Below are 23,172 nucleotides of genomic sequence, written 5' to 3' on the forward strand. Positions count from 1 at the left end.
CCAGCTAAACTACAAGTCCATCTTCTCTGGTTCCCATGCATGGAGTTCTATCTATAGAAGTGCCACACTGCCTCGTTAATTGTGCTTCACAGTGATCCCCTTCATAGACTAATGGATGAGCAAGTACACTAAGATTAAAAAATGTTAGTATCCGAGGAGGAGTGCTGACCTGGGGAAAAAATGTAGCAATTTAAGATCATTGTCCCACAGATCTGATTCTCAGCCTGCAGAAAAATGTAGGGCGAGAATCAGCCCCTCCGCTGGCATCAAGCCTCTCTCACCTGCATCCGGAGCCATTGTGTCTGCCTGAGTGCAGGTACACATGGCGTATATCGTTAAAGAAACGCAAGAGTTCGCATTTCAGAGCCAGTATCCACCTTATGTGCCTGCACCTGGGCAGACACAATGGTTCTGGGTGCAGCCAAGGCAGGAGGCCGATGGAACAAGGTTGCTTCTCAGCCTGCATTTTTACACAGGTTAAGAATCAGCCCGGTGTGGCATCAGCCTAATCCACTGGGCAACGCCAGACATATTGCTACCTGCCATTGAATTTGCCTTTTCTTGTCCTTTGATCCTAAATCATGTTCTGTAATGTGTGATACTTAACATTGTGCTCTCTCTTATTAGCTGTTCCAGTACCTATGGATTGGAAGAAGGCGTATGTCATTGCCATATTTAAAAAGGGAGTAAGATCTCAGCCTGGCAATTATAGGCCTGTAAGTTTGACATCCGTGGTGGGCAAGTTATTTGAAGGCTTGTTAAGGGATCACATTCAAAATTATGTAGTGGAGAATGGCATTATGAGCAGTAATCAGCATGGCTTTATGAAGGACAGGTCATGTCAGACCAATTTAATTGCTTTTTATGATGAGTTAAGTAAGAAGCTGGACAGTGGGGGTGTAGTAGATGTGATCTATTTGGATTTTGCCAAAGCATTTGATACCGTTCCCCACAAACGACTGCTTTCTAAACTAAGGTCTATTAGTCTTAGTGAAGTCGTTTGCACATGTATAGAAAACTAGCTACAGGATCAGGTACAGAGGGTGGTTTATTCTCTACTTGGCGTAAGGGTCTCAGTGAGGTCCCTCAGAGTTCTGCACTGGGTCCACTTTTTTTAACTTTGTAAATGACTTGGGGGTGGGTATTATAAGTAATGTATCAGTGTTTGCAGATGATACAAAACTCTGCAGCCCAATTAATTCCATCCAGGATGTGGCATCCCTGCAGCAGGATAAACTGGCAATCTGGGCAGCTAAGTGGCAGATGAGATAAATGTAAAGTCATGCACCTGTAATGTAAAAATATGCAGCCACTTATACTCTTAATGGGACTGCACTAGGCGAATCCATAATGGAGAAGGACCTTGGAGTCCTTGTAGATAATAAACTTGGCTGTAGCAAGCAATGCCAGGCAGCAGCTGCAAGGGCAAACAAGGTTTATAGCTTTATTAAAAGGGGTATAGATTCACGGGAGGAGGGGGTTATTCTTCCCCTTTACAGAGCGCTGGTAAGGCCCCATCTAGAATATGCTTTTCAGTTTTGGTCTCCAGTGCTCAAACGGGACATTATTAAATTAGAGAGGGTCCAGAGAAGGGCAACTAAGCTGGTAAAGGGTCAGGAAAGTCTGTTTAAAAAAAAAAAAAAATAAAAAAAAAATAAAGTCTCAGTTATGAAGGAAGACTGGCCAAGTTGGCTTTGTTTACATTAGAGAGGCGCTTAAGAGGTGACATGATAACTATGTATAAATATATAAGGGGATCATATAATAACCTCTCTAATGTTTTATTTACCAGTAGGTCCTTCCAAATGACACGAGGGCACCCACTCCGTTTAGAAGAAGGGAGGTTCCGTTTAAATATTTGGAAATAATTTTTTCCTGTAAGAGCTTTGAAATTGTGGAATTCCCTCCCTGAACCAGTTGTACTGGCTGATACATTATATAACTTTAAGAAGGGGTTGGATGGCTTTTTAGCAAGTGAGGGAATACAGGGTTATGGGAGATAGCTCTCAGTACAAGTGAGGGAATACAGGGGTAGGGGAGATAGCTCTCAGTACAAGTGAGGGAATACAGGGGTAGGGGAGATAGCTCTCAGTACAAGTGAGGGAATACAGGGGTAGGGGAGATAGCTCTCAGTACAAGTGAGGGAATACAGGGGTAGGGGAGATAGCTCTCAGTACAAGTGAGGGAATACAGGGGTAGGGGAGATAGCTCTCAGTACAAGTGAGGGAATACAGGGGTAGGGGAGATAGCTCTCAGTACAAGTGAGGGAATACAGGGGTATGGGGGGATAGCTCTCAGTACAAGTGAGGGAATACAGGGGTAGGGGAGATAGCTCTCAGTACAAGTGAGGGAATACAGGGGTAGGGGAGATAGCTCTCAGTACAAGTGAGGGAATACAGGGGTAGGGGAGATAGCTCTCAGTACAAGTGAGGGAATACAGGGGTAGGGGAGATAGCTCTCAGTACAAGTGAGGGAATACAGGGGTAGGGGAGATAGCTCTCAGTACAAGTGAGGGAATACAGGGCTAGGGGAGATAGCTCTCAGTACAAGTGAGGGAATACAGGGCTAGGGGAGATAGCTCTCAGTACAAGTGAGGGAATACAGGGTTATGGGAGATAGCTCTCAGTACAAGTGAGGGAATACAGGGGTAGGGGAGATAGCTCTCAGTACAAGTGAGGGAATACAGGGGTAGGGGAGATAGCTCTCAGTACAAGTGAGGGAATACAGGGGTAGGGGAGATAGCTCTCAGTACAAGTGAGGGAATACAGGGTTATGGGAGATAGCTCTCAGTACAAGTGAGGGAATACAGGGGTAGGGGGGATAGCTCTCAGTACAAGTGAGGGAATACAGGGGTAGGGGCGATAGCTCTCAGTACAAGTGAGGGAATACAGGGGTATAGGAGATAGCTCTCAGTACAAGTGAGGGAATACAGGGGTATGGGAGATAGCTCTCAGTACAAGTGAGGGAATACAGGGGTAGGGGCGATAGCTCTCAGTACAAGTGAGGGAATACAGGGGTATAGGAGATAGCTCTCAGTACAAGTGAGGGAATACAGGGGTATAGGAGATAGCTCTCAGTACAAGTGAGGGAATACAGGGGTATGGGAGATAGCTATTAGTACAAGTTGATCCAGGGACTGTTCCGATTGCCATCTTGGTGGAAGGATTTTTTTCTCCCTGAGGCAAATTAGAGAGGCTTCAGATGGGGTTTTTGCCTTCCTCTGGATCAACAAGCAGTTAGGCAGGTTATATATAGGCATTATGGTTGAACTTGATGGACGTATATCTTTTTTTCAACCTAACTTACTATGTTACTGTGTTACTTTCTCCATGTAATCTTCCCCCCCCATAGTAAGGGGTATTTTGGTCCCTTTTTCCATGCTCATTCCATCAGCAGTAGGAAGCATGAGCTTGGTAAGAATGTCACCGTACAGTTTAGGTTTGCTTTCAGTGCAACCAGGGGCTCTGGGCTAAATCAGGAAAACTGTCCCAAACCATATCCCTTCGCTACCAACTATAAGTTTGCATTATGCAATCAGGCAGCTGGCTCCCAAATCCACAGCTGCCAGATGTTATTACTACAAAGAATTTGTTTGTAGTGCAGGAGAGTCCCATGAAGTGTCAGGATATTTCTGGCCATACCATGTTGCATAGAACACATGGCTGTATTATTGCATATGGGGCAGGAATAGTGTTGCAGAAAATAAGCTGTTGGAGCAGTAACCAATTTCTGTATTCTGCTTAGCAAGAAATCACACGGATGGGGCATACTGCATACTCTAGACATAGAAATGATACACCTGGCTTGAGTTAGTAACGTTTTATGTCCACGAAGTCTAGCTCTATACATCATTTTCTAATAATCTAGTTAAAATGAGAGGTTCTATAAATTGGCAAGGGCTCTAATGAAATCTCTGGGGATTTTCTCCCTTACTTTTAGTGGTCTGTGAATCATTACACTGCTGCAAGGTTAAGTATTGCATTCGCCTACAAGGCAAAGCGGTGCAAGTATTTGTCACACATTTGTTGTTGGTCTCTGTGCTCCAAAATGGAGGGCATGGACATGAAGCAACTTACACCTTGTAAATGACCCCTTTTGGCCTTTCGAACTGTGATGGTGTAAGAATGGGGCATGGGAAAAGGAAACTGTAAATGTATGTTCTACAGGTGTAGCAGAAAGAACATCTGGGCAAGACTTAAAGTCTGCCCATGACCACCTAGACCAGGACTTCAGGAACAATGTTCTCTGGACAGACAAGGCAAAAATAGAGTTATTTGGCCACAGTACCAGAAGACAGTATTTAACCAGCAGAACCTAATTCCAACCATAAAATGTTGGTGAAAATATTATGGTATGGAGCTGCTTTGCTGCATCAGTGCCTGGGTGGCTCACCATCATAGAATGCACTATGAATTCTCTATTGTACCAAAGGGTACTTGAGGATAATGTAATGCAATCTGCCAGAAGATTGAAACTGCACTGAAAGCGCACCTTGTAACATGACAATAACCCTTAACATTCTATAACTAGTAATAACTGGAAATAAAAATCCTGGAGAGTTGTGGAAAGGGCAAGTTAAAGTTCAGATCCCTTGCCTGGATGATTTTGTATCTAAGAATTCCCTCGAACATTAAATACCCAGAAAAAGTCCACATGGAGGAATGGCAAAAAAAATTCTCCAAGCTGAAGTCACTCAGCAACTTCACTCCACTTTACTATGTTTTCACATATCCTACAGATATATTTCTATTCATAAAATTAATAAGTAACAATATGCATTATGGCTTCCTTTCTTTTTAATTAAGTAGAACATGCCCAAAATCAGCTAATTCAGCACCTCCCAAAATATCTGTATCTTGCAAAGGCCAGATTATTATTAGGTTTGTTTGACTTCTGTAATCTTCCGGGGACCAATCTCCCCCAGATGTGACCCATATGTTTTCCCACTAGTAATTTACATTATTGCTGGTATTAAAGCATTTATAGTAGACGAGTTGCCAGTGATAGCGCAGATTAATTGAGAACAACTAATCTCCCTGTGTGCCATCGCCCCCCACTAAATGGAAAGCACAAAAACAGCTTGGAGTAGGCCTATGTGAAAAAGAAATTACCAGGACAAACATCTAACTTTTTCAAGCAGTTTTATTTCACTCCAAATGAACTAAAACAGAGCTTTTCTAACCACTTCCTGCGTTATATTCCTGTAAGCCCCATAATAAAGAAATAACCATGAAACACATCATGACAATCCAGAGCTACACTTCAAGAGCTGTGAGATCGGTGACTTACCCGTGCTTTGCTTGACTTCCACTACCAGAGCTGGGAGAGTATTGTCACAAGAAATGTCTGCATAGAAAACACTGAAGATACCTTTATGGATACTGGCTGCTAGTTCAGCTTTCCTTAATCAAACTGGCAGATCTCTGCACCTTATATTGAGCCCAAATGATTGCCTTTCCAGTATTCCTTGGACCATGCATACTGTTCACACCCTGTATCAGTTAAAGGGCCAACATTTGGATGGACTTCATTTGGCCAATAAGATATGAATAATTCAGGCTTTTGTTCCTAGAATGCCTGCCAAGGCATCAACCATGCAGCATGTGGCTCCGTTTAATACATTATTCTAATCAGCCGACTATCAAATTATTTGAGCAGACCTTTTTGTTCAAGGCCATGCTTATAGATGATAAAATGCTACACCTAAGTAAGCACTATGCTTCTTAATTATTTAAATAAGAGGAGGTTAAAGCTAGAACTGCCCTGTGCAAAGGTAGGGAAGCAATGAATAAATATAGTTGGGAGGTGCAATAACACTATGAAGAGCAGAGTGGATATCTGGTGTGGTAAAAGGGAATAAGGCACTCTAGACTTTGGTTCATAACCTCTGCATTTCAGCATAATAAATGCAATAGCCTAGCCCAGGGGGAGGCAGGAAGAAGAGTATTCCCCAAAGAAAGGGGAAAAAAAGAACTACCCAAAACCCCAGACAAAATAGAACAGAAGCTCTGTGTGCACACTTACATACAATAACCATAGCAATAAGGACAACCATATGGGATAACTCCACACTACATGCAAGGGACATTATTGGAATAAAGCAGCATCTACAGCTACACACTCAGTTTGGTAAACAGAGATTAACCCACCATTTGTGTTGTCAGAGCAACAATAAGATGTTAGCAAAAGGGGGCAATAATAATTAGTAGTAGAGATTAGACTATGAACCAGAAAGAAGCCCAGATTCAGAGGCTGCAAGCTGTTAACCTACATCTATAGTAAGGCACACCAAAATAATGCCAACAAGGATGTGGTCCTCCAAGTTACAGCAGTTTTTAAAAAAAACAAAACAAAAAAGGAGATTTTGTGTTACTCACCGTTAAATCTCTTTCTCCTCAATGGCTTGGGGGACACAGGGACAGTGGGGTATAGCTCCAACCTGCAAGAGGCAGGACACTAGGGAAGCAAAAAAAAAAAAAAAAAAAAAGAAAAAAAAAGAAATGCTCCTCCCTTCCCGGCTATACCCCACGGCGCAGCCAACTGTAACTCAGTTTTGTCTAACGAGGTATAAAACCAACTATAACATAGGAACATAACAGAACATATGGCAGAGAGCGCAATGAGGATTCCGCTTCCGGGGGAGGGAAGCCCTGTGTCCCCCAAGCCATTGAGGAGAAAGAGATTTAACGGTGAGTAACACAAAATCTCCTTTTCTCTCACAATAGCTTGGGGGACACAGGGACAGTGGGGACATACCAAAGCAGTCCCCTGAACTCAATAAGCGGTGGGCAGGAAGCGGAGTCGGAATTAGACTACCGCTGCTTGCAGCACCTTGCGTCCAAAGTGTGCGTCAGATGCAGCAAAGGCGTCAAATTTGTAGAATTTCACGAAGGAGTGAATGGAAGACCAAGTGGCAGCTTTGCACAGCTGCTCAGCTGAGGCCTGGTTTCTGAACACCCAGGATGTACTGACGGATCTGGTGGAATGGGCCCTTATCAGTCGGGGGGCCTGTTTTCCTCTGGATATGTATGCTCTCCGAATTGTTTCTCTGAGCCACCGGGAGATGGTGGTCTTAGAGGCAGGTTGCCCGAGACGGGTGCCCGTGGGAATGACCAGGAGGGCATCAGACTTGCGGATTTCCTCCGTGCGGTGAACATAGTATTTGAGAGCACGTACTGCGTCCAATGAGTGGAGAGCGACTTCCTTTGGTGACTTTGGATTAGGACAGAAGGAGGGAATGGTCAGCTCCTGGTTAATGTGGAACTTGGTCACCACCTTGGGGAGAAAGGACAGCACCGTACGCAGTACCGCCATGTCCAGATGGAAGATGAGGAATGGGGATTTGCATGAGAGAGCGCTCAGCTCGGAGATGCGTCGAGCTGATGAGATAGCCAGGAGAAAGGCCAACTTCCGGGTGAGCCAGATAATGGGAATGGAGGCGAGGGGCACAAAGGGAGGTTCCTGCAGTGCCTTCAGAACCAGGTTAAGGTCCCAGGGGGCACAGGGGTGCCGGAAGGGGGGCCTGATGTGAGTGACGCCCTGCATGAACGTTCTGATGTCCGGGAGGAGGGCAAGGCGCTCCTGAAAAAGGGCCGAAAGCGCCGAAACTTGTGCCTTGAGAGAGCCGAGGGATAGTCCCTTGTCAAGGCCGGCTTGAAGGAAATGCAAGATGGTTGGGATAGAAAGAACAAGGAAGGGGACGTGTTCCTTAGAACACCAGTCCCGGTAGGTCCTCCAAACCCTGTGGTAGGCTTGAGCGGAGACAGGTTTACGCGCTGCCAGAAGAGTCTTGATCACGGGTTCCGAAAATCCCTTCCTCCGAAGGATCAGGGATTCAGTAGCCATGCCGTCAAATGTAGAGATGTTGGGTTTGGGTGGTGGAAGGGACCCTGGGAGAGGAGGTCCGGATCCTGAGGCAGATGCCATGGTTCGTCCTGAGACAGGGACAGAAGGTCTGAGAACCAGGTCCGGCGCGGCCAATAGGGGGGGGATGAGGATGGTCCTCACCTTTTCCCGTTTGATCTTCTTGATGACTCGAGGGAGCATGGGCAGAGGGGGGAATATGTATGCCAGAGTGAAGGACCATGGTGTCGTCATGGCGTCTATTGACTCGGCCCGTGGGTCCCTTGTGCGCGCCAGATACCGGGGCACTTTGTGGTTGGTTCGAGAGGCCATGACGTCCACCTCTGGTGTGCCCCACCTCAGCGTGAGGGCGAGGAACACGATGGTCTTGAGGGACCACTCCCCTGGGTCCATGGTTTGCCGACTGAGGTAGTCGGCCTCCCAATTTTCCACCCCGGGAATGTAGATGGCCGAAAGGAGGGTGTGATGAAGTTCCGCCCACCTGAGGATGCGGCTGGCCTCTGTGAAGGCTTGATGGCTCCTTGTCCCACCCTGGTGACTGATATAGGCCACGGCTGTGGCGTTGTCTGTTTGGATGCGAATCGACTGGCCGTGGAGGAGAGTCTGCCAGTGGATCAGCGCCAGACGGATGGCCCGAAGCTCGAGAATGTTGATGGGAAGTAGCGATTCCGTACGGGACCAGGAGCCTTGGGCTAACTGTCCCTCCAGGACTGCTCCCCAGCCGGATAGGCTGGCATCGGTCGTGAGGATGCGCCAGGCAGGGTCTGCGAGGGAGCGGCCGCGGGTGAGATTGGTGGTGTTGAGCCACCACCGCAAGGATGTCCTGGTCAGTGGGGAGAGCAGGGTCTGTTGTGAGAGACTCCTGTTCCTGTGCCATACCGAGAGAATGTTCCACTGCAGAGTCCGAAGGTGGAATTGGGCAAAGGGCATGGCCTCGATGCAGGACACCATCGATCCGAGCACCTGCATGCAGAATCGGAGAGATGGGCGAGGAAGTGAGAGAAGTAGGCGAATCAGGGACTGGATGCGATGTACCTTCTACTGGGGAAGGAAGAGTTTCTGGGCTCTGGTGTCGAAGGTTAGTCCCAGGAACGTCATTACCTGGTTCGGATGGAGGGAAGATTTGGCAAGATTCAGCTTCCAGCCGAAGTCTTGTAGGATGCGCATGGACAGTCGGAGGTGTTCCTCCGCTGTCTGGAAGGATGGAGCTTTGATAGAGACCCCCTTGGACCTGATGACTGCTGCAGTGACCGCCATGATCTTCGTGAAGACGCGTGAAGACTTCGCACACCCAGGAGTCCTGGGCTTGAGCTTGCCACTGTGTGTGGAAGAGCTGTAACCTTCCCCCCACCGGAGCAGTTGATGGACGGGCGGACAGTCATGCGGTGGCGGACTTGTCCATCTGTTTGTGTGTGGGCTTACGAGGTTGCCAAGAGGAGCGGGTCTTGTTGGAGAATTTCCCGCGGGAGGATGAAGGTTGTGAGGACTCGGAAGGTTTGGAGGATCTGTACCCTGAGCCACGAAAAAATCGCCCCCTGCGAAAGGAAGGCCTGGACTTGCTCTGTGGGAGGAGAGTGCTCTTCCCCCCTGTGGCCTGACTTATGATTTTGTCCAATTCCGGACCAAATAGTAGCTTGCCCTTGAAGGTAAGGGAAGTCAGCGATTTTTTGGAGGGAAGTCAGCGATTTTTTGGAGGAAAGGTCAGGGGACCAAAGCTTGAGCCAGAGTGATCGGCGAGCAGCCACAGTAAGGGCAGAAGCCCTGCAGGTTAATTGGGCGGCATCAAGAGTTGCTTCACAGATGAAGGAGTTGGCCTCTTTGATCTGGGATGCCATAGAGAGTAGTTCTTGTCGAGGGACTCCAGAGAGAATGCTGTCCAGAAGAGTTTGAGACCAGGACTGGATTGCCCTGCTAACCCAGGCAGCCGCGAAGGTGGGGCGCAGGGCTGTCTCGGAGGCCGAGAAGGCAGAGCGCAAGAAACCCTCCATTTTTTTGTCCATTGCATCCTTAAAGGAGGATGCATCAGGGACAGGAAGGGCCGTGTTTCTGGACAGCCGGGAGACCGGAGCATCGACGACTGGAGGGGAGGACCAAGTGTCCACGGTTTCTTGCGGGAAGGGATAAAGCCGTTGGAAACGCTTGTTGGCCTGGGAACGCCTCTCGGGGGTTGTCCCATTCCGATTGTACAAGGTTATCTAGCTGTGCGTTTGAGGGGAAGCATATGGACTGTTTTTTGTGCCTCTTGAATAGGAGTTTAGAGGCGTTGGTGGGATTGGAGGAATTTTCGATGACTGAGGCAATAAGAGCCTTAATCTCCTCACATGAGGATTTGGGTAGGTCATCCCCGGCCGAATCTGAATCCCCGGAAAGCTCACCCTCACTTAGAGACGCATTTGGCTGAACGGGAGAGTCAGCTGTGAGAGGAATGTCGCTCTCCTCATCAGATGAAGGAGGTGCATGACGCTTGTGAGAGGTGATTTTGGGAGCGTCTAGTTTAGCCAAGAGCTTGTTGAGGGAATCCGCAAGTTTGGGGATACCACTGGAGAGTTGAATGGCCCAGTCAGGGGCAAGCTGAGTAGTGGCAGAGGAACCCAGTGAGGCCTGGTTTAGTTGGGGGGGCAATGAGGGGGCCCCAGAGCCAGAGGGCTCAACAGAATCCGAGGCATTCAGCTGAGGAGCTGCAGTAGCAGTGTCAGTGGGACTACAAGAATCGCAAATGGGGTCTTTATGCCCAGAGGGCAGATGCTTCTTGCATTTGGCACAGGCCAGGAATTTTATGCTGGCCAAGGAGGCTGGGCCCCGGGGGAAAAGCTGTTTGCTGCCCTCTGCCATAATGTGCTGCAGGTTTGATTGTGCTGCAGATTAGATTCGTGACGCTAAGCTGGCCAGGGGGGAGAGAGAGGAAGAGAGTGCCTACCTCCAGGTAGAGCAATACCCCACGTCCTCAGGCGCTGTATACTGCGCTTCACACTGGCGATGAGCCCCCAGGAACCGCGCCGCAGAGAACCGTTCCTCCCTCTGTGTAGAAGGCGCGAAGAAGAAGCGCGAAGAGGGAGCGGAAGAAGAGCGGTGCTGGGAGGCGGCGCATCATGGCAGAGGGCGCGAGGGGCCAATGGGAGCGCAGGGCCTGTGCGCGCCCATTTTGAAGAGAGGAAGGGCCTTCGGCGCTCCGGGTCAGCGTACCCGATCAGCCGGTAAGGGGGCCCCGGAGGGAGCAGGAGGCGAGCCGCAAGCCAGGGAACCCCCCCCAAAGCGCCGCTCCGATTACAGGGGGAAACAGGCGCAGGTACTTACCAGCAGCCCAGAGGAAGGGCTGCGCGCTCCCCTGGCTAGCCTTCTGTTCCTCTAGGAGGTCAGGGAGGCTAGGCTTCCCTAGTGTCCTGCCTCCTGCAGGTGGAGCTATACCCCACTGTCCCTGTGTCGCCCAAGCTATTGTGAGAGAAAAAAACAAAAAACAAAACTTAACTGCCCAACCTGCATTACAAGCACAGGAGAGATACCATTCAAAGACAAATCCTCACCACCAAGTTGTAAGTAGTCACCTGATGTGTTTCAAGCCTCTATCTGGCACTTCTTCAGACCTTTCTTCCTTAACACAGTGAGATGCGACATGCATGAAGAATTCTCACCATATAAAATCACTGCCCTAACGCTCTGTGAAGAAGCCATATGTGAAGTTTTGCTGTCAAGTAATCTTTTGTCATACAAAGTATCCCTACTACACTCACATAAGGCCCACATGGAGTGAGGGAGGCTGAAGATTTTCACATTTATAGTGCATGGTTTCCTTACCTAAACCTAGTTATTTTTTGCAGATTACTAGCAAAACGGTCTTCATCTACCACTCCACACATAAACCCTTTACTCTCCTAAATTATGTTTTATTTTGTAAGGGTCCCAAAATAATAGTTTCTATACACAAAAGCATTGAATGGACAGTTGAGATCTTTTTTATTTATGCCAAGATAAGCAACCTGCCTCTATTACAACCCTAGAAATCAGGAGCAGGTGAGGATACCCAGTACATAGAGCTCACCCAATATATCAGGTTTCTGAAATACAAAGGATTTGATTTGCCAGAGTATTTACCAGAGAATTATCATCTGAAAAATTGTAAGGTTAATAAGTGCTTTCCATTTATTGTTTCCACTGAAGTTCTTATAGTAAATAAAACTTCGTAGCTGTGCTAGTCCCAGATTTTAAATTACTGCTACTGCAAAATGCAGACAATGCTGTGAATATGGGGTAATACAGGGGTGAACATTTGGGAGCTCAACCCCTAAAAACACAAAAGGGCTGCGGTATCCAGCTGTGGACTGGGTCAATGTGTAAAAACACTACCCTTAGCTCTGATGGCAGAGTGTGAGTAAGCAGGTTTTGCAGCCAGAACACCTCCCTGTCAGTCCTAAAGCACATTGATAGGAATGGGATAGGGACTTGCAGAAAGTTTGTTTCAGGGGCCTGCTGTTTGAGGATCTGTTGGCATATCCCCTGGTCTGCAACCTAACTTTAGGTGCGGGGCAGCCGGCACATTTCACAATGGTCCGTACCAGCCTGGTTCATGAAGGTGCAGTGCACGCAAGACCACATAGATGAAGATGCAGCATGTGAGGCTCCTCCAATGGCACCATAATCATGAAGTTCTGAGGGTTGGTGCCCAACTGTGCCTGAGAAATAAGCAGGAATAAGCAAATGGTCAGAAAGTACAAGACAAGTACAAAATGAGTGGACTTAACTTAATTTGCAATGCAGTTATTGAAAATATATTAGGCCTGGGCCTTAAAAACCAACACTGACAAATACATGGGAATATCTAATCAAAGAAATACTGCTACAGTACCTCCATTTTTGTCCTACTTCTAACCTCACTGTATAGTAATTCCATCTAAGGTGGGATTGGTCTGGGTTGGTATGTCTGTCAGGTCTGTATTTCCCATACAGGCACCTGAGGGCCTGTGCCTAGGGCTGCAGTCTTAAGAGGACGGCCCTCGAATGCCAATATTGGGGGGGAAAATGGTTTATCAAGCCTGCCACAGGAGACTGGCCTCTAAATCCAGCAAGCTTTTAATGCCTTCCCCATTTGGTGCTTGCATAGTGTTGGCTTTGTGCACACACTGACTGGGAAGGTAAGGGGTGACTTTTCCCAGGGCAGACCTGGCTGCTAATACAGCCCAAAATTAGTGTAAATGTATGAGCGGTACTCACTGCAAAGCTGTTCAATTGTGGCCCATTGCTCTGATTTCTTCCAGGTTTGGGCAAGTTCTTCATTCCTGGTCCGTACAGCATCTAAGAGCAAACCGATACTTTCCTGCGTAGCCACAAAAGACACAAAATGTTGACAAGGAAGGAGACATTGATATAACTGTCCTTTTACTGTTAAATCCCCTACGAAAGGAACAGTCTTCAAGGAGAAAATGTATTGCTGTTGCTTTTTCTTTCATTCTTTACTGCATTAAGGTGAGCACAATATATACATTTATATACAGTTGTTCTTGAAAGTTTGTGAACCCTTTAAAAATTTCTATTTTTTTTATATGATTGTTACTTAAAACATCATTTGCTTTTCTAACAAGTCCTAAAAGTAGATGAAGAAAATCTAGTAAAATAATTTGGTCATCTATTTATTGAAAAAAAGAGTGAGTGAGAGACCCTGTTTTATTTAAAGAATGGGGATTTAAGCAAAACATTTGTGGATATGTATCATGGCTCAAATAAAGGAGGTATGGACCTCAGAAAAAGAGTTGTTGATGCCCATAAAGCTGGAACAATTTACAACACTATCGCTAAAGAGTTTGGACTCCACCAATCAACAGTCAGGCTGTGTACAAATGGAGAAAATTCAAGACTGTTGTTACCCTAACTAGAAGTGGGCGACCATCAAAGGTAACTGCAAGGCGTCTAATAGTTTGAGAGGTTATAAAGGAACCCAAGGTAACTTCTAAGCAACTGAAGGCCTGTCTCATATTGGTAAATGTTGATGTTCATGAGGCCACCATCAGGAGAACACTGAACAGCAATGGTGTGTATGGCAGGGTAGCAAAGGAGAAAGCAGCTGCTCTCCCCAAAAAATATTGCTGACCATTTACAGTTTGCTAAAGATCATGTGGACAAACCAGAAGAATACTGGAAGAATGTTTTTTGGACGGATGAAGCCAAAATAACAATCCTTGGCTTAAAGGAGGAGAGTTACATTTGGTGAAAGAAAAACACTGCACTCCAGCATAAGAACCTTATCCCATCTGTGAAATATGGTGGGGGCAGTGTTTTGGTTTGGGCCTGTTTTGCTGCATCTGGGCCTGGACGGCTTGCTGTAATTGATGGAACAATGAATTCTGAGCTATAACAGAGAATTCTAAAGGACAAGACATCAAGACATCTGTCTGTGAACTGAATCTCAAGTGACAGTGGGTCATGCAGCAAGACAACCGGTCCTAAACACACAAGTCATTCTACCAAAGAATGGTGAAGGAAGAGAAAAGTGAATGTTCTGGAATGGCCAAGTCAAAATCCTGACCTTGATCCAATTTAAACGTTCATATGAGGAAACCCACCAACACCCAAGAGCTGAAGCTGTTCTGTATGGGCGAAAGGGCAAAAATTCCTCCAAATCAATGTGCAGGACTGATTAACATTTACCCACAAATGTTTAGTTGCAGTTATTGCTGCACAAGGGGGTCACACCAAATACTGACAGCATGATTCACTTACTGTAGCCACACAGATATGGTATTGGATCATTTTTTTCAATATAATAAGTTTTGTTTTATTTGTTTAACTAGGTTTTCTTCATCTTCTCTTAGGAATTGTTTGAAAATCAGATGATGTTTTAGGTCACATTCATATAAAAATATAGAAAATCTTGAGGTTCAAAAAATTTCAATCACCACCATACATATACATTTATATAAATATTATATACGCACACATAAAATGATCTACACAGTGCATAGATTGGTACATTGTACAAAACCTTTTCTATTTGGTCCTGATTACCAGGCAGACAAGGTCATCCCAGATGTTTTACACATGCTGAAAATGACATACTAGAATCTGGCCAACAGGCAGCTAAGGAAAGTGTGACTGGTTTCCTGCCAGTGTGCTAGTTTGCCAAGCAAGGCAAAACCCAATAGGGACCTTATACAGCCTGGGACTTTCTCAACCCTGTTTCTAGGAAGAGTGCAGAGACCACTGTAGTGTTTTTTTTTATGTCGGATTTTTTTTTTTTTTTTTGGCAAAAGTGCCTAAGACTCCAGGAACAGAATACAGTGTTGGCCTACAAGAAGCGGTTTCTCTTAAAGGAGACATATAACATGATTGAAAATCCCCCTAATCTTGTGGGCAAAAATTAATACTATATGGTGCGGCTTTCATGCTGCGCTTAAAATAATAATTTCCTTTAAAAATGGCCCCTTTATTGCACCTCTGCACAGATCTGTCTGTTTCAAATGAGGGGTGGTGTGTCCTAATGGTCCCTGCCAGAAATACAATAGAAGGGGACAGGCAACCACAGCCCAACATTCACACAGCCAGGTTTCAGTTCCCTATCAGGTTCCTATCCTAGAGTGCAGTGTGCTGAGTGCCGCTGGCACTGAGTGGTACAGATATGTGGGACTAGTAGGGTTTTTGAAGAAATTTCCAATAAATTAGCTCAAAACACAACTTTTTTTTTTTTGCACATTCCTTCTATATTTAGAGCAATAACAATGCAATTTTTTGGTTTTTTTTAAACACAAAACATCTCTAAAAATGCGCAATGTTTTCTAGATTTCTGTAAATTATAGCCGACACAAACAATTCAATGTGTTATGGAAATGTACGGGAAACTGAAGGGTTTATAATTTTTATATATGTTGTTTATTTGTATGTATGTTGTATCAAAATAGCAGAACATCTTAAACATTTTTTTTCTGTACCTGCCCTAACCACCTGATCCTCTGTTTAATCATTCACATTTAAAGTTTAAAGAAGCAGGAAAGGTAAAAACTAAGTAAGCTTTATCAGAAAGGTCTATGTAAATCACTTACAGTAATGCTGCTCTGAGCATTGCTATTCTCCAAAACATGATACTGAATGTGATACCTTTAGAGTCCTCTATCAAAAGAAACACAGGATTTCTTGTCTCTTTTTTTGTAGACATGATGTTCCAGTGTTTGACTTCCTCTCTCAGAAACATCCTTAATTCCAGTGGCCAGTCTGCACAGTTTTCTCCCTCTCAACCCTTCCACTAAAATGCGAAGAACTCCCTTCCCCCTCCCTTAGGAATGTGTGATTTCAGCTATAACAGAGCTGCAGGCAGGAAGCTACTTAAAGGAGAAGGAAAGGCTAAGTCACTTGGGGTGCCAAAATGTTAGTCACCCCCAAGTGACTTCAATCGCTTACCTTTTACCCCGGGCTGGTGCCCCTGTACGGAGAGAACAGCACCAGCACAGGGTAGCAGGGAGCGATTCCTCCTTCCTTTTCGCTTGCGCACGCATGCGCAGTAGAGTGAAAAGCCGAACTTAAACAACAAAGTCGGCTTTTTACTCTACTGCGCATGCGCCGGCCGACGGATTTCGCCGGCAGAAGAGAAAGGAAGGAGGAAGCGCTGGTGCTTTTTTCTGGGCTGGTGTTTTTTTCTCCTAACAGGGGCACCAGCCCAGGGTACAAGGTAAGCGATCTAAGTCACTTGGGGGTGCCTAACATTTTGGCACCCCCAAGTGACTTAGCCTTTCCTTCCCCTTTAAAATGGCAGCTGCTATCTTAAGCAAAGGGAGAAAGCTTCTAAAGCTGTTTACTTATAAAAGCTGTTTATTTATAAAATCATGTTAACAACACTGGCAGAATGATTTTTCATTTTATGGACATAACTCTTACCCAGAAAACATCACCTCCCAAGCATTCATGATAATAGATCAAATAAGATAATAAGAAAGAGTCATTAGAACTATTACCTTCCACACACAACTAAATACTTTAGGTCTCTGTGTCATGTCACAACTATATAAAAGCATAAAGAACTCATTACGAGCACTACATAAGTACATATCCATTCTCCAGAAGAGGATTCCAATTACTTAGGATAAAACCTAGGCAACCTATAGGTAGTATGAACAAACGCACTTATTTGCACATATTTCTTATTCCCTATGCTCTAGAAGTTCAATTACTAACCTGTAAAGGCATAACATCATTGGTAACCAAGAAGAGAAGCAAATGGAAGTCAGAGATGATCTCAAGGAAAACGGATGACAGATTCTGGGAAAGGTAGGTGGCTAAACTGTGAAAGTCCTGTTGGGCAGCAGAAAGCACAAACTCAGCAGATGTTAAGCAAAACATAACATTACACTTGACAGAAACATTCTCATTAGGCTCTCTTGTACTTAACTAATGTTAATGACATGTCCTTGCAGCCAATACAATCTAGCTTAAAAAGTAAGTGGGTGTGTGAGCAAAAATAAAGGCAATGTCTCTTACTTGTGTCTCACCCAGGGCATCCCGGTTTTCAATGGAGAACAAATTAGAAGAAGTGGAAAAGGTGTACACTGGATCCTTGGGAAAGGTTGCTGTGATCTAAAGAAAAAAAAAATCACACACTTATGAGCAAAAACAAAGAGGGCTTTTGCTACACATGTGCCCTCAATCACCAGTTAGGTGTTAAATACCTAAAATATTTTTATTGATTCACTTGATACACCACTTTAATAGATGACACACTCCTTTAGGAGCTTTCAATTTAAGAGGAAAGGAAAGCAGAGCAAATGCGAATTATATTTCACTGTATATACACAGAGCATTTTGCTTTGTGTCTAATCGGTAGGCTGGGAACAAATTACAAAAGCTCTGTGCCTCCATTGGTTATAATAATTATGAGGCTGTTTTTATAAATTAAATGTTTAAAAACAAAAGTGGCCTTAAAGCATAAGTAAGCCTTTAAAATATATGAATGTAAAATGGACTACAGTGCTATTCTAAGCTATTTTGCAATTTATATTTATTTTATTAAATTCCAAGATATTAAGGGATATATTTACTCTTTATATGGATGAATTTTGTTACAACATCGCCACCTACTGGTCAGTAATCTAGTCAAGAAACGTCAGGGGATAAAAGGGCTGGTCTGATGTTGTTCTGGTTAGAAAAAAACCTCAGGTAACTTTTCTCACATCCTTACCAACCAAAAGAACATCAGATCAGTCCTCTTTCTTTCTCCTGACCAGTTCCTTGACTAGACTACTCTCATAAACTGACCAGCAGGTGGCACTGTTGTAACTAAATGTATTTATATTAACGGCATATATATCCCTTAATATCTTGGAATTAAAAAACATGTAAATTGCATAAGTTCTTATTATAGCACTCATCAATTTTAAAGGTTTACTTATCCTTTAAAGGAAAGATTAACAATGTAACATAGTAACAACATTTCTTTAGATCTTTAGTTCTTTATGAGTGATTGGAGACAGAGTATGCATATCATTTAAGTGAAAGAATTGTATTGAAGACATACTCACATCAATGATAAGGTACTCTACAGGGAGAGGCCGTGCAAGCTGGGTAATTTCATTACCAAACTTGTCTATGTCCTGCAATAATGATATCAGCTGGTTAGAAACAAGGTACAATGTAGACTGGCACAAAACAAAGGCCTGCAACACTAAAGAACTTGTAATTCACTACAGAATCAGTACATTCAGTTCTCTGCCTATACTGTACAACATTTCTTGAATGAAGAGTAATTTTACATTGAGGACCAACAAACAAATGATGAATGTCACAGCCATTTGCTAATCTGCCTAACTAATGTGCAAGAAATCTTATTTAGTGGGTAGGATGGAAGAATCAGAACTGGTCCTTATTTCCTACAAAGCTCTGATTCCAGTGTAAAGTGGTGTAATAAAATAAGTGCACACATTTTGTACTGCAAGGTAAAAAAAGAACATACCATACAGTATAAGTGCATAGAACATATTGGGCCCGATTCACTAAAGTCCGAAATAAGGAGTGCTATTTATAGCATGCGTTAAAAATCTTATCACTTCTTATTTTTCGCTCGATTCACTAAAAGGACACTTGTCATAATTAAGAAGCGATGTTCTTGGCGTTATTTATCTTGCAACGACATATTTTCAAGCAACGTGCTGCATAATATGTTGTGCGCTGCGTAATATATTGCTTGAAAATATGTTGTCGCAAGATAAATAACGCCAAGAACATCGCTTCTTAATTATGACAAGTGTCCTTTTAGTGAATCGAGCGAAAAATAAGAAGTGATAAGATTTTTAACGCATGCTATAAATAGCACTCCTTATTTCGGACTTTAGTGAATCGGGCCCATTATGCAGGATGTGATTGCTTGAAGCGTCTAACTTGCTCACACAATGCAATATCTGTTTGAAATTACCAATCAGTTGTATTACATATTAGCCTATGTGGTTTGTAGGTCTCCATTCCTGTGGCAGCCACCTAATTAATGTAGGGTCTATACATAAAATAAAAGGGGATCAATATGGGGGGGGGGGATACAAGCTTCAAATGTTTTTCATTATAGTACTTTGTCTATGCCTGATGTGACACCTGGTCACTAACGAAAAAAAAAAAACCTGGTTACTTGTATAATTTTATGGACTGGACAAAAGAACTAGTCAATAAATTGCTTACATTGGAACAGACATAATTTGCTCTGTAAATAATGACACAGATCTGGAGCACTGACCTTGTAAAACACATCTGGTACATACTGCTCACTGCTGGACTCCTTAGCATAACCCAGCTCAGGAGCATCTCTGCAGGGCAGGAGGCACTCATCCCGTACAAGTGCCATGCACTGATTTGACACCTGATATCCTTCAAAGTGCACCTGGTTATCTGGTCCTCCTACAGCAGTAAGAGTAGCATATTAGTGATATGCAGTTCCACACAATAGGATATTTGGGTTTTACTGAAAAACCCCAACAGTCAGTGTCCATACAGAGCAACTAGTATCATTTCTAGGTAGCACTGCCGCTGGTGCACAGTGAAAGTCCGTGAATAGTGGCCTGAACAAATATAAAAATTGAGTAGAACTTTACCTGTTGCCACAACTGTCACAAATTTAGAACCAAAATGTCCATCTGGTGACAATCGACAAAGGTTTGGATGCTTGTTCTGAAAAAACCCGGATGTAATGCATTCTTCAGCACTTAAGAAATAGGTGTCCTAAGGCAAAAGAACAGCGTTCGTCACTGAAGAAAACCTGACAATGCATATTAAAGGAACAGTAACACCAAAAAATTAAAGAGTTTTAAAATAAATGAGATATAATGTACTGTTGCCCTGCACTGGTAAAAGTTGTGTGTGTTTGCTACAGTAACACTACTATAGGTTATATATAATAAGCTGGTGTAGCCCCGGGGGCAGCCATTCAAGCTGGAAAAAAGGAGAAAAGGCACAGGTTACATAGCAGATAACGGATAAACTCTGTAGAATACAATAGTGTTTTATCTGTTATCTGCTAAGTGCCTGTGCCTTTTCTCCTTTGAATGGCTGCCCCCATGGCTAAACAGCTGCATTCTTTATATAAACCATAGTAGTGTTTTAGAGGCAAACACACCAGTTGTACCAGTGCAGGGCAGCAGTACATTATATTGGAATTTCTTTTATACACTTGAAATCTTTGGTGTTACTGTTCCTTTAAAAATATAGTAGAGATGTCAGAGCTTGGTCTAACCTTGTTCCTGCTGTACCGGACTGTACCTTTCCTTGTGTCTTCAGAGACCAGGTCAGTAAATATCCAGCCAACCTTTACAAAGAATAAAATATTGGTAATATTCCCTATGTTATATGTGCTTAGAAAAAAAAAAAAAAAAAGACTCTTTTAAGATGGTCATACACAGGCAGATTTAATCCAGTTAATCTGTCCTGCCCTGCCCTGTATGGCCCTGCCTGATTATATTCCCATCAGATATATGTCAGAAATTCAGCCAGATAGCCATCGGGTAAAAATCCGCATCGGTGAGTTAATGTGGCCCTCTCCTGGTGCCTGGTTGTGATCTGGTTATTGGCATGGGGGCATAAATAGACCAGATGTTTAAAAACAAACATTTGGTTGCTATGGCTGCCTAAGCCTGGTGCCTTTTATTATAATATTCTTGAATAATAACCACCATCTCTAAAAGAAAATGCAGAAGGATCTACTTTCCCACAAGTTTAAGTACTTGCCTTTCTTAGTCCAAGCTTGGCTGCAATCTCATCTACTACCTTGGCCTTTGGATCATCAAGTAGCTGCAGGCTGTTCTGAGTTCCAATCTGCATTCAGACCAGAAAACAAGGTCATTCAGTCTGTATTACTATGGAACATGCAAAATAGTAAGGACATTTTCAGTTCATATTTATGTATTATACTAGGAGCCATTTAAAAATTCTAAAATGGACAGTGAAGAGTACATATTTAATTAGGATCGGGAAGGGTTAAAAGTCGCTGCAAAAATTTTCCCCCTAAAATGGAAAGTGGATTCAATCCACTGTCCCAGATTAGGCTGGATTAGGCCCGAATCCTGAACCAAATCCGGGATTTGTTGCATCCCTAGTTGCCAATGCAGCCATCATGCCTCTTCTGATAAATGGCGTGCAACTGTGCCTACTTTCACAGGGGAACCCTGGAGCTACTACCACTCTGGATCCAGGGTTCCAAGGGGGGACTGAGTCAGTAGGTGCACCGGACTTGTGGGAAGTGAATCAGATGCAAGCACTATTTCCAACTTATTCTTCAGAAGCAATGTAACCACAACTCTGGAAATGTTAGTCGCAAGCTAATTTGTGTTCCAAACTGCTCTTGCATTTGTAAATGTATTTGTATTATGTCTGTATGTTGCAGCAGGCACACAGCAATGGTATATTATGAAAGCCTATTTCTAAGAAATAAACTTTGAAACTGCAAGTGAAAGTAAAGAAGATCAAATATACCACAAAGGCCATATTGGCATAGGCGTATAGTTAAATTGTATGTTTTTGCAAGCAGATCAAATTGGGCCAATGGGACATTAGGAAAAATCCTGGTGGGCCCTAGGTCCGCCGCCTGTTCAGAATCTGCAAGTAGGGGGGATTGAATTGTGGCAGCCACAAGGTTTTCAGCACCAAGCAAACAAAAGGAGGTAAGTGGTGTGGTGGTGTTTGAGATGGAAGTGGGGGCCTCTGCTGCTGGGATGGTGGGTCCATGAGGTAGTGGCCTCCAGTCCAACATGGCATAAATACAACTTGTGAAGGTTTCAGACAGGGGATATTTAACCTAAGCCACCTACAGCTCTTTATTTTAAGAGCCAAAGTCTCATCTACACCACCACCCTTGCATTATATAGAATACATTCTATAAATAGCTTTAATAAAGAGAACTAAAACATAAATGGTGGAAATCACCTCTGAAGCCTAACAACTCACTTCGGTATTATTAACATTAGCCATTAGATCTTACCTGTGGAGGCTCATAGATAGCAGCTACTTCTGCCCTTAGCCCCAGAGGGATATCCTTATGCTCAGTGTATCGGCCATACAGATAACCAATACGTTGGTTTCCAGTTTTACGCCAGAAGTCTAGGAAGCGATCGGCTATGGTGTGATTCTCAAACATAATGTTGTCTACATGCCTGTATTTCTACAGTTAGAGAGAGACAATAAGGCATGTTATCTATCATGGGCAGGAAAAGATTTATAGAAAACCTCAAACAATACTACATAATTTGAGGACACAGAAACTAGCGACTCTGACCAACACTTTGGGGTTCAATTATAAACCTTGGGCAAATTTGCACACAGGCAATAAGCCAATGTAACCAATCATAGTAAAATAGGTTGAAAAGTGGCCATCAACTGGATCCAGAGAAAGACAAAACAAACTCCCAGAATTTTTTTTTCTGATCGGAATGGATGCTCTTTTGCCAGTTTATCAAAATCCTGCTGCAAGGATGCCACATCCTCGATAGAATTGATTGGGCTGCAGAGGTTTGTGTCTCTGCAAACAGGTAGCTTACTTACAGTACCCTTCTCTAAGTCACTAATGAATGAATATAATTAAAAGTGGACACAATACAGAACCCTGTGGGACCCCATTAAGAACCTTACCTCAAGTACAAAATGTACCACTGACAATCACCCTCTGTGGACAGTTTCCTATCCATGTACAAGCAGCATTACTGAGCCCAACAGACCTTAGTTTAGAAAGCAGTAATTTATGCAGCAACAGATCAAGTGCTTTGAAAGATCCAAACCGATCACATAAAAAAAAGCAATCATATAGGTCTGACAATGACCTATCCTTTATAAAGCCATGTTGATTATCACTGATAAGCACTTTTTTTT

At 43.9% G+C, this 23,172-nt stretch overlaps 1 protein-coding gene across 1 annotated transcript in view; it reads right to left on the bottom strand.

Annotated features, from left to right (window-relative positions):
- Positions 1–11,797: 11,797 nt before the first annotated feature.
- nploc4 (NPL4 homolog, ubiquitin recognition factor) overlaps positions 11,798–23,172 on the bottom strand; it is a 31,905-nt gene continuing 20,530 nt past the window's right edge. The window contains exons 8-17 of the mRNA NM_001142240.1: positions 22,289–22,468; positions 21,040–21,126; positions 20,549–20,620; positions 19,911–20,037; positions 19,556–19,716; positions 18,354–18,425; positions 17,317–17,412; positions 17,014–17,130; positions 13,069–13,171; positions 11,798–12,530 (exon numbers count right to left, since the gene is read on the bottom strand). Of these exons, the coding sequence (NP_001135712.1) occupies positions 12,373–12,530; positions 13,069–13,171; positions 17,014–17,130; positions 17,317–17,412; positions 18,354–18,425; positions 19,556–19,716; positions 19,911–20,037; positions 20,549–20,620; positions 21,040–21,126; positions 22,289–22,468 (1,173 nt within the window). The 3' untranslated portion in view covers positions 11,798–12,372. The remainder of the gene's footprint in view (positions 12,531–13,068; positions 13,172–17,013; positions 17,131–17,316; positions 17,413–18,353; positions 18,426–19,555; positions 19,717–19,910; positions 20,038–20,548; positions 20,621–21,039; positions 21,127–22,288; positions 22,469–23,172) is intronic.

Source organism: Xenopus tropicalis, chromosome 10 (assembly GCF_000004195.4).
Source record: "Xenopus tropicalis strain Nigerian chromosome 10, UCB_Xtro_10.0, whole genome shotgun sequence".
NCBI classification, from domain to species: Eukaryota; Metazoa; Chordata; class Amphibia; order Anura; family Pipidae; genus Xenopus; species Xenopus tropicalis.